Consider the following 12,717-nt stretch of genomic DNA (forward strand, 5'->3'; position numbering starts at 1 on the left):
CTATCATCTTCGGCCTGGGGATGCTGCAAGCGATAGCTGGATGGAGGCTGGAGGGGGGCGATTTCACTGCCCGCGCAGTGTAGTGTCCCTCAGGCGGCTCCAGGTGGCAAGCGGTTTAACTGCCCGCCCACCATGTAATGCTGCAAGCGGTAACCCAGTTGTGGCTGAACGGAGGCCATTGAGGGTGAACGGGGCAGTAGGGGGTAGCATTGTAGTGTGCATCGGATGGCTGCCTATTGAATGGGGGCAATTCACTACCCGGGTTTGGCTGCACCGTGTTCGTTCTCAGTGGGCGAACGCTGCAGGCAGCATACTGTAGTGGAGGTGACTGTGAGGTGGGCTGGTGATGAACCGCCCGTCGATGCCTCCATTCATTCTCAATAGCAAGCCTGCTTGTACTGTTACATACATAGCACGAAGTTGTCTCTTGTCAATACATCAGACGTGTTGACGACTGGTGCCTTCCTGCTGTGATAGCGTGTGCAGTACTGTGCAAAAGAGCTCATCTTAATCTTTTGTGTTCACCCTTCAACAATGTCTCTGAAACACAAATCTGATGGAAGTGCTGGTGATACAGTAAAGAAGAGAAAAACCATCACCATTGAAAATAAAGTAGAAATAATAAAAATCATTCATTGGCAGAGCACTTAGTTACAGTCGGTCAACAATAGCATTTATTAAATTTATGTGATGTGTAAATTTATTATATTTATGTACCTGTTCCGGCTTACATACAAATTCAACTTAAGTACAAACCTACAGTCCCTATCTCGTACGTAACCTTGGGACTGCCTGTATTGTTATTGCCCCTTTTTATTCATTTCAAGGCACAATCATAGCAACAAAACATTTCACCACATATTGTACCATATGTATAATTTGTATGTGAAAAATAAAATTTGATTTAATTTGAATTGATACTATGCATGACAAAATTATCCAGATTTTTGATGATGTAGTCCAGTTTTCACTATGGCTTCAATTACAAATAAGGATAATAAACATGCAGATAACTGCAAAGAAAATGTTCAAAATACGTATGTGTACAGTATGTATCGCATACAGTATAAAGAGTATTGAGTTAATGAATATGGCTTAATAATTAAAAGTTGTTATAAAAGAAAACTAAACATAAAGTATCTGGAAAAATCCTATTTTTCTGACTTTTCTCATCCGGTAGGTTAATAATATTAGCAGATATACAACTTTTTAGGTCTTAAGTAAAATTGGGTTAATAGATAACATGGTTAATATCTGCAAAAACACACATTGGAAAAATAGCAAGCTACCATCAGACTTCTAAGTGGTAAAACTGTTTATGACACAAACATTTGCTAAGGATTGAGGATTTTACTATTCTTACAGCACCGGGCCAACTCATACATATACCCACACTAACACTCAGGCCAGTTTGGAATTACCAGTTAATCTCATCTGCACAACGTTTGTAATAAGGGCCAAAAACCTGAAGGAAAAGTGATATGACATAGGAAGAACGTGTAAGCTCCACACGGACAATAACCAGGGGCTGCCACATGTATAAATGGTGCCTCAGCCATGCACACAGCCTATTTGAAATGCTGCCACACAGCAAACGCTTCAGAGCCTTTCCTGTAGGGACCTCGCGGTTCAGAAATAGCTTCTTCCCAAAAGCTCTAAACACACTCAATTGGTCCATCAAGTGCTCCTAGTAGAACTGTTTGTACTTATAAGTACAATCACTTCACTATAAACTTGCACTGCAGTGCAATATTGCACAACCTGATCCACTTTATAAAGCTCGTATTTACAGATGATGACAACTGGCTTCTAAGTCGATTTAGATTTCCAAGCACTATCTTCTTGGAGCTCTTGATATCATTTTTAAGATGAAATGCAGTAAAGTATGTATATTACATTATACATATACATTTTTTACTTCATATAAATAATGTATACTGTTAATAATTAAACATTAGGGTGCGGTGGTGCAGCGTTAGCAATGACCTATCGCCCCATTCAGGGATTGTTCCTGCCTCACGCTGTATGCTTGCTGGGACTGGTGCAATCCTGGATGGATAGAATAATTAAACATGTACTACAGAGATATTTCAATATACCTTAAAAGTTTGACGAATCGGCGTTCTAAGCTTACAGATGGCTTGTCATTTATTAAAAAGCTGATTGTATGGCGATTGGTTACTTGAAGAAAGAGAAGGAAGGAATTGAGGGTTAGTACATTTGAAAAAAACAGCACTGCTGCAATAAATTATTTCATCAAGGGTCACGCATGGCGCAGCAAACATCTTGTGGGAGGCAGTAACAATCTCTGGATGGGGCACCAGCTCGTTGCTACCACTGTGCCACCATGTCCCAATGTTTTATACAGGTTTTAATTCCTATCATCATGAAAATGATATCAAATATACATCTTAGTATTTAAATTGTTCAGAGAAAGCACACATTGATTCACACACGGAGCACTTTGAAGAACACATAGAATACAAAGCATTTAACATGCTACTTTACGATGGGATTTGAGAAACTAGTAAATTAAACAAATTTAAGATGAAGTTTATGACGTTCTACAGGTACTTTAATGACAAAATAAACTACATGATTAAAGTGGAAATTTTGAGATTAAAAGTTGACATTTCTAGCTTTTTTTCCACTATGTCCCTATTTTTTTTCTTTTCTCTGTACCCGAATAAGCTTCCATATGACACTCAGACGTTGGGCTATGACTTGCTTTTTCACGGTGACTTTGATATCTGACCACTTCTTTTTTATTTTGGGCACTGTGTGACTTTCTGAACTTAATCTTTCAAGTTTCTCCGTCACTCTTTGTTACTCGTTCAACTTCCTTTGTTGTTTATACCATTGCTTAAACCAACAAATAATATGTTTTTCCTTGCCTCCACTTGGTTTTTGCTGAAATTCTCTATTTTCCCTGTGCCATTGTCTTTTCACACAAAGATGAACTTAAGAGTCTATTTATATAGATTTGCAAAGAGGCACAATTCTGGGAGGAGTCAGGGTGGGGAGGCAGGTGCGCGTATGCACGTTACATTTAACACTGACCAGGATTTACAGTATGTAGCGGAAGAACGTGGAAGTTGCCATACGAACAGATTCAGGCATCAGGATTTTTTTGTGCGTACGCATATTTTTGCTTTTGTCCATTCACCATGTTTTAGAGTGAATTTTATGCACGGTGTTACATTAGGCCTCAGGAGTGGGATTTAAACCTTGGAATCTAACCAGTGTGCTAGCATGATGCTCCAAGCTACAATTAATGCTATTTTCTTTTTGACTACAGGGAATAATGAATATAAGAAGTAATTGGTAATGCCTCCAGTTATATATTCAGTTTTCTTTGGAACATATATGTCAATTAATTTTTTATTGTGTACATTGTCTTTCAATGTGAGAACTCTCACAAGGCATTTTACAAAACAATTGATGAGACTAAACTTCAAAATGGAATATTATTTTACATGCACAATAATATAGAAAAAACAGCAGTATATATTGTAACCATTTAAACTTAAATTTTTAATGCTAACTTCCTACAGTTAATGTAATCAAATATACTAAATGAACACTGAAAATATCTGATGCATGCATGTCTCTCTTTTTGATAGCCAATGAACAGTCATGTAAAAATAAAAAATACTGTAAATCATATACATCAAGTGCAAATGTACATAAATGCATTGTCACAAGAACGAGACATTGACAGATGAAGAGTTGGGGGAGCCACCCGTATATTGTGGTATCCTGGCTGCAAAAGTCGTTTTCTTTTAACAAAATACAGAGCACTGAAGTGCACACAACCGAGTCCAAAACAAGACTGAAGAAACAAAGGAAAAGGGGCAGGTTTTAAAGGGGGAGACAGGAAGTGAGGTCGTATGGATCCGGCACGTGGTCTTCCACCATTGGCTCGTAGCCGGAGGTGACATCAGAGGGACTGGAGCTGGTGTGGCCGACTTCCATTGGCTCAGTCCCGGAAGTGATGTCAGGTGATCCAGGTGAAATCCCCCGGGGATGGTCTACAGGCAAGGGAGAAAAAGAGTCAGTGCACTCTGCCACACCCGGCATGCCTCGAACTGCCTTCACTCAAGCCCTTTAGCTGCCTCCCATGCGCGTGTGTGACAAGGCCCCCTTAGCCCAGACCCGCGGGTCGGGCGACCCTAACCGAGAGGTCGTGACCCCGAGAAAGCGCATCAGCGTTGGCTTGGAGAGCGCCCCGGCGATGAACGAGCGAAAACTTATGCGGCTGCAGGTCAAGAAACCCACCGGGTGACCCGCGGATTCGACTCCTTGTGGAGGGCCATCCACTGTAGGGGTGCATGGTCCGTGACAAGGGTGAATTCCCGGCCCAACAGGTAGTACCTCAGCTGAGTAATCGCCCATTTAATCGCCAGAGCCTCCCTCTCCACCGCAGCATACCTGGTCTCCCGGTCCAACAGTTTCCGGCTCAGGAACATGATGGGGTGCTCCACACCATCGACGCTTTGGCTCAGCACGGCGCCCAGGCCTGTGTCCGAAGCGTCCGTCTGGAGGATGAAAGGCAAAGAAAAGTTAGGTGCCATCAAAACAGGTGTGGGCGTAAGGGCCTGCTTTAAGTCACCAAATGCAGCGCTGTTTTTCAGTCCATACCACAATGTTCGGGCCCTCTTCTTTGTTAAATCAGTCAAGGCGCTCTCTCCGAAAACCGGGGTACAAACCGGCGGTAGTACCCGGCTAACCCGAGAAAGGCTTGGACTTGCCGCTTGGTTCGCGGACGGGGCCATTTCAGAATGGCATCAATTTTGGAGCACTGTGGCCTTACGGTACCCCGACCCACCAGGTAGCCTAAATATTTGGCTCGCTTAATCCAAGAAGCATTTCTTGGGATTAATCCGAGCCCGCCTCACCAAGTGTCCGTAATACCGCTTGGACATGCTGTAGGTGTTCCTTCCATGTGCTGGAATAGATGACCACGTCATCCAGGTAGGCAGCACTGTATGAGTTATGAGGCGAAGCACTTTGTCCACCAGACGCTGAAAGGTTGCTGGAGCCCGTGTAACCCAAATGGAAGGACACGATACTGCCAGTGTCCGCTAGGGGTACTAAGCGCGTTTTTCCTTGCGAGTCCGTTAAAGGGACCCTGCCAGTACCCTTTCGTCATGTCAAGTGTGGTCAGGTATTGAGCCTGTCCAAGCCTCTCGAGGAGGTCGTCCACGCGTGGCATTGGATAAGCATCAAATTGGGAGACTTGATTAAGCCGGCGGAAGTCATTGCAGAACCTCCAACTTCCGTCAGGCTTACCGGCGAGCACAATGGGGCTGGACCAGGGACTATAACTTTCCTCAATCACACCTAGCTCCAGCATGCGCTTGATCTCAAGCTCCACTTCAGCCTTTTTTGCCTCGGGAAGGCGATACGGCGTTCTCGGACAACAACCCGGGCTCTGTCACGATGTTGTGCTCAATCAGAGAGGTCCTTCCGGGGTTCTCACTGACTACCTCCCGAACGGTCCGGATAACTGTTTCCAGCTCCTGCCGCTGTCTGGGACTTAAGTCCGTGCCGAAGTTAAGGTCGTGTGTGTGGCGAAGAGTGGCGGGGCTGGCGGAGGAGGGATCGGGGTCCCTGTCCTTCCACGGTTTCAGCAGGTTCACATGATAAACCGCTCCTTTGGCCGGCGATTGGGTTGACTCACCAAATAGTCGACCAGTCCCTTCCTCTCCTTAACCGTAGGGGCCCTGCCAGTGGGCAAGCAATTTAGAGTGGGAGGTAGGCACTAGGACCATGACCCGATCTCCGGCGGAACTCCCGAAGAGACGTGCCGCGGTTGTAGTACCGGGCCTGCGCTGCTTGAGCCTCCTCCATGTGACTTTTAAGGACAGGCCGAATTTTTCCAAATCTATCGCGTAACTGCGCGATATATTCCAGTATGTTTGTGGAGGGAAGAGCCTCTTCTTCCCAGCCTTCTTTCAAAATATCTAATATGCCCGAGGTTGTCGCCCCCGTATAGTAGTTCAAAGGGGAGAACCCGTGGAGGCTTGTGGGACTTCCGATAGGCAAAAGGACGAGGGGAGGAGCTGATCCCAGTTCCTTCCATCCTCGCTGACCACCTTACGCAGCATTTGCTTGAGAGTTTGATTAAACCTCTCTACTAATCCGTCGGTTTGAGGATGATACACGAGGTCTTTAAATGCTTTATTTTCAGTAATCTGGCAGTCTCCTTGAGCGTTTCCGAGGTGAAGGGGTCCCCTGGTCTGTCAAGACTTCTTTGGGGATCCCCACGCGAATACCCTAGTAATTCCCGTGCGATGGCTTTAGAGGTAGCTGGCGCAACGGAACAGCTTCGGGTATCGTGTAGCGTAATCCACGAGGACTAAAATGTACTTGTGTCCTCGGGCTGAGGGCTCCAGGGTCCCACCAGGTCGACCCGATTCTGTGGAAGGAGCGTCAATCAGTGGAATAGGAATGAGAGGAGCACGGTCCCTCCTAGGAATTTGTCGCAGTTGACACTCCGGGCAGGAAGCGCAAAAGCGACGAACCTCCTCATTAATTCCTGGCCAGTAGAAGCGGGCTTGATCCGCTCCAGAGTTTTTCGGTGCCCAGGTGGCCACCTAGGAGGTGGGTGTGTGCTAGCTCACAGACCTGCCGCGGAAGGTGCGCGCACTAGCAGCAGCCTCGTCTCCTGCCCGTCATGCATTGCTACACGGTAAAGGAGGTCATTATCTAGCACAAAGTAGGGGCCCTGTGGCATCGACTGATTAGTGCGCTGGCCATTGACAAGGACCACTGCATTTTTTACAAACTTCAGGGAGTCATCATTCCATTGCTCCCTTCTAAAAGAAGCCGTTTCTTTAAATTGGAACCGCAACACGGAGAGAGGGTCAGCGTCGACCTCAATGGGCGTGGTTTCCTCCCGCTCCGCCGGCGTTGGTGGATGGCGTGTTAGCCCGCGGCGGCCGGGAGTTGCCACGTCAGTCAGGGCGACTGCCGTCTCTCTGCCGGCTGATTACGGCGTGGAGGCAGCTTGAGACGGGTTATCTCCGTCCATAACGAGGCCCAAATTAACCCGGGAGTGGTATGTGTCTCACCGCTTTTGATTTTAGACCAGTCCCGCCCTAGTATCACCGGGTGTGGAGGATCAGGTAGGACGGCTACGGTGAGCTTACGAACTGACCCTCCGTAACTGATGACACAGCGGCGGACCTGTACCAGCGGATGTCTCCGTGGACACAGGTTATACCGGTCTTAAATTTAGCCACTGTTGCGGTTGCACAAAGCGCGGGCAACAATGAAATGTTGCTGCGGTCGAACAAACCTGTGGTCTTGTGTCCGTTGGCGATCACCACGCCAGTATGTGGGACCGCCAACGGATTAGCCAGAGCACACCAACCCCTCCTCACCCTCCACCTGCATTCCTCCTTGCCTCCAAGCGGTTTGCGCCCAGCGCCAGCGGACGCCATCTGAGCTCCGGATTGTACAGGGTGGGGCTAGGTCTTGGCATACCCGGCTGAGTTTGACATGAGGACGGTTCTGCTCCCCAGAGTGTGAGGCCGCCCTCTGCGTCTCCATAAGCTCTATGAGCTCAGCCATGTTCTTGAACCGCTCGCCCCAAACCGGCTGGGTGAAGCCACGGGGAAGCGCTTCCAGGAGCAGATAGCAAGCTACCTGCTCTATTATTTGGTAGGGCGTGTTTTCAAATGGCGTAGCCAATGCCCTACCATTGCCCATAAGGACCAGGCTTGTTTGTTGGTTGGCCGTCAGGGTCCAACCTCCATGTTTTATTTTATTCCCCTGCCAGTCTGGGGCACCCCTAGGTGGTAAATGGGGCTTTGGTTTCGCAGGGAGGCAGGCACTCTCCCCCAAGAGAGCATACTGAGTCCCTTTTGCCTCCCCCCTCCAGGGCAGCCCAATTCTGTGAGCCCCACCCGCACACTCCCTGGCCACTCCAGATGGGCTAGTTATGAGTGCCGGGAGCGGAGCCCGCACCGGGTCACGCCGAACCACGGGGCACCCTCCCCGCCTGAATACTCGGCCCCGGTACGCTCCCACCTGGGTATATTGCAGGTCCTGTCCCCTTCTCCTCCGGGACTTCTCCATCTTGCCGACTACGCCACTGTCACAAGAACGAGACATTGACAGATGAAGAGTTGGGGCAGCCACCCATATATTGTGGTATCCTGGCTGCAAAAGTCGTTTTCTTTTAACAAAATACAGAGCACTGAAGTGCACACAACCGAGTCCAAAACAAGACTGAAGAAACAAAGGAAAAGGGGCAGGTTTTAAAGGGGGAGACAGGAAGTGAGGTCGTATGGATCCGGCACGTGGTCTTCCACCATTGGCTCGTAGCCGGAGGTGACATCAGAGGGACTGGAGCTGGTGTGGCCGACTTCCATTGGCTCAGTCCCGGAAGTGATGTCAGGTGATCCAGGTGAAATCCCCCGGGGATGGTCTACAGGCAAGGGAGAAAAAGAGTCAGTGCACTCTGCCACACCCCGGCATGCCTCCGAACTGCCTTCACTCAAGCCCTTTAGCTGCCTCCCATGCGCACGTGTGTGACAGCATATATACTGTATACACTTAATTTCCCCTTGGGAGTAATAAAATTTATCTAAATTAAAAATAATCTAATCTAATATACTGCGTAAATCCTCATTTTGCCACTAAAACAGTTCTAACCCATCAATGCATGGACTCAACAAGACCTCTGAAGATGTCCTATGGCACCAAGACAATCCTTTTAACGCCTGAAAATTACGAGGGACCTCCATGGATCGGACTTGTTTTTCCAGCACATCCCACAGGTACTTGATCAGATTAAGCTTTGGGATATATGGAGGCGAAGTCAACACCTTGAACTCTTTATCATGTTCCTTAAACTATTCCTGAACATTTTTTTCCGGTTGGAAGGGTGCATTATCCTACTGAAGGAAACCTCTACCATCAGGGAATACCATTGTCATGAAGGGTTGTACATGGTGTACAATAATCTTTAGGTTGGCAGTACATGTAAACGTAACATCCACATGAATGCCAGGACCAAATGTTTTCCAGCAGAACATGGGCCAGAGCATCACATTGCCTCTTCCAGGCCTTCTTCTCATAGTGCATCCTGCTGCCATCTCTCTCTCCAGGTAAAAAGCGCACATGCACACGGCCATCCACATGATCTGTGGTCCAATTCTGATGCTCTAAAGTCCATTTTAAGCTAAGCTATTTCTGCAGTGGGTAGGATTCAGCATGGACACTCTGACCAGTCTGCAGTTATGCAGCCCCATACTTGTGTTACAGTATCTCTTCTGTGGGATCGAACCAAAAAGGCTACCATTTGCTCCCCAAGTGCCTCAATGAGCCATGGGTGCCCATGACCCTATTATTGTTTCACTGGTTGTCACTCCTTGGGTCACTTTTGCTAGGTACTAATGCATACTAGGAACACCCCAAAACAGTTGCCATTTTGTAGATTCTCTGACCCTGTACAGTAGGGAATCACAATTTGGTCCTTGTCTAAGTCCCTCAGATTCTTTCATTTGCCCATTTTTCCTGTTACCAACACATCGCCTTCAAGTGCTGACTATTCACTTGATTCCACCCCTTGACTGGTACCTTTGTAAAAAGACAATCAATGGCATGCACTTCACTTGTCGGTGGTTTTAATGTTGTGGATGACTGATATATATGAATATCTCTCTTTCTTTCTCTCTCTCTCTCTATATATATATATGTGTGTGTGTGTGTGTATACATACATACAGATATAAAAAAAAACTCTTCAATTTCATTGATTGTTACACTTTGCCTTTTTTCAATGAATAGGTTCTCTACACTGTACAGATTTTCAAATACTACAACACTAAAATACAAAATGCCATTGAGCCATGCAACACGTACATTCAAATATAGACATTTCCATAAATGTATAGAACTATATACAGTATGTTAAGAAAAGTCTCACTCATGAATTTAGAATACCACACTCAAGACTCTTTTGTATTATAAACTTGTTAGGAAAACTTAAATGTTGAATTATTACTAAGTAATGAAGAGAAATAAACTAAGGGTGCATTATTTGACTTACAAAATACAAAAGGTTAGGAAAAGTTCTTACACATAAAATATAAGTTGTAATAAATTTTGCACAGTTCCACACAAATCAGAAGATTCTACTAGAAGCTAATCAACTGCTGTTTAACATGTAAATGTATATTTTTGAGTAATCTAGCAAAATATTTTAAGGAATATGTATTTATTTAAAAGAAGACAAAAGAAAGGTTTTGTACAGTCACCCTTCAGAATATTCTACAAATAACATGCTGTAACAACATACAAACAACATTCATTTTGAAACATTGTATTTATTAGGAAATGTCAGACAATTAGTTTTTCAATAATCACTATTCAATCTGCCGTCATTGGTCACTTTCAGCATTAATGACCATTACTGCGTAAATACTGCCCAATTTAACATGATGCCATAGGATGACAGCAGCTGGTGTGATAACAGGATGCCAAATTAGAGGGCTGCTTTTGCACATTTCTCATTTGCAATGACTTTACGTAATTTTTTGTTTCCTTAGTCCTAAATTTAATTGTTCATCATTATACAGTAGTTATGAGAGAAAGACCAGAATGAAATAAAAAAAATAAATAAAAAATCAAGTTAATTACATTTATATAATTTTTTATGTATTTATCTGCAAAGTTATATATATGCATATATATATATATATATATATATATATATATATATATATATATATATTTTTTTACCTGTTGTTGGGTTTCTGGCAGATTATATAAGTGGACCATATCCTCTAATGGTGCAATTCTTTCAATATCCACTAAACGAACATGTCTAAAAAAGAAAAAAAAACATTTGTAATTATTGCTTCTTGATCTAGGTCCATCCTGCGTGGAGTTTGCATGTTCTCCCAATATCTGCGTGGATTTCCTCCCACAGTCCAAAGACATGCAGGTTAGGTGCATTGATGATTCTAAATTGTCCCTAGTGTGTGCTTGGTGTGTGTGTGTGTGTGTGCGTGTGTGCCCTGCGGTGGGCTGGCGCCCTGCAAGGGGTTTGTTTCCTGCCTTGTGCCGTGTGTTGGCTGGGATTGACTCCAGCAGACCCCCGTGACCCTGTAATTAGGATATAGCGGGTTGGAAAATGGATGGATGGATGTTTCTTGATCTATAAATATTATTTAATTGAAATTGTGTTGTACCTCTGTGCTTATTTACAGAAACAAAAAAATTATTGTGGCTTTGCTCATTAATAAGACCTGAATTAGATGCTCTCATATTAATTAAATACAAATATTTTAGATAGATAGATAGATACTTTATTAATCCCAAGGGGAAATTCACATAATCCAGCAGCAGTATACTGATACAAAGAAACAATATTAAATTAAATAGTAATAAAAATAAAAAGAATTAAAATAAAATTAATGTTCGCATTTACTCCCCCGGGTGGAATTGAAGAGTCGCATAGTGTGGGGGAGGAACGATCTCCTCAGTCTGTCAGTGGAGCAGGACAGTGACAAAAGTCTGTCACTGAAGCTACTCCTCTGTCTGGAGATGACACTGTTAAGTGGATGCAGTGGATTATTCATGATTGACAGGAGTTTGCTTAGTGCCCGTCGCTCTGCCACAGATGTTAAACTGCCCAACTTTAATCCTACAATGGAGCCTGCCTTCTTAACAAGTTTGTCCAGGCGTGAGGCGTCTTTCATCTTTATGCTGCCTCCCTAGCACACCACCGCGTAGAAGAGGGCACTCGCCACAACTGTCTGGTAGAACATCTGCAGCATCTTACTGCAGATGTTGAAGGATGCCAACCTTCTCAGAAAGTATAGTCTGCTCTGAGCTTTCTTACATAGAGCATCAGTATTGGCAGTCCAGTCCAATTTGTCATCCAGCTGCACTCCCAGATATTTATAGGTCTGCACCCTCATTTTATACTATTTCTTCATACCGATTCTACACAGAAAACTCATTAAAAAAGAGTTCAGTTTAAATTAACAGTTACTTTTGATTACAAGATTAATTGCAACAGGTTGAATGGAGTTGTTTAATACTGTAAAATTTTAATCAATAGTAAAGTTTTTGGAATGTTGGAAAAAAATGTTCATTAATATGTGAGAAAGGAATATTTGTTTTTAATCCACATATGATAACACTGAAAAATATTACTCACTCAAAATGGAAGGTGCATATTTCCAAATATCATCCTGTGCAGTGGAAAATCTAATTCCAGCACAGTTACAATATCATAAATAACTGAAACACTGCTGTTTCAATACTATCAACTTCTATCACTTAATTCTAGCAACACAAATATCAAACTTAAAATACTTATTTCAATATGCTTCTAATACAAATTTTTTTTTGTAAAAAAACAGTGCATTATATACAATTGTGCTAAATTGTTTAATGAGGGGAAAATATGATTGCATTTAGTTACATATATGTTGACAATGACAGCTCTTCAAGCCAAACACTGATCTTGATAAATATATTCAGGAATGATCAACTGTTGTAGTATGACTACAGTTTGACAAATAGCATTTTCTTGCTGCACTGTTTCCAGTGGCAAAAAGCATGTAGCATCACATGCATGTGTTACGTGGTTGGGTCCAACAGTTATTTCTTTGTACAAGTTAAACCATTAACGAAAAAAAAGTACAGTACACACTAGTGAAATGATTACAAGAATGGGTCTGCAGGAACATTA

General features: G+C 43.9%; 1 protein-coding gene across 2 annotated transcripts in view; it reads right to left on the bottom strand.

Moving 5' to 3' along the window:
* LOC120515885 (calcium-binding mitochondrial carrier protein Aralar2) overlaps positions 1-12,717 on the bottom strand; it is a 234,224-nt gene that overhangs the window by 86,017 nt on the left and 135,490 nt on the right. For both annotated transcript variants that reach the window (XM_039737241.1, XM_039737240.1), the window contains exon 9: positions 10,755-10,839. In XM_039737241.1, the coding sequence (XP_039593175.1) occupies positions 10,755-10,839 (85 nt within the window). The remainder of the gene's footprint in view (positions 1-10,754; positions 10,840-12,717) is intronic.

Source organism: Polypterus senegalus, chromosome 15, assembly GCF_016835505.1.
Source record: "Polypterus senegalus isolate Bchr_013 chromosome 15, ASM1683550v1, whole genome shotgun sequence".
NCBI classification, from domain to species: domain Eukaryota; kingdom Metazoa; phylum Chordata; class Cladistia; order Polypteriformes; family Polypteridae; genus Polypterus; species Polypterus senegalus.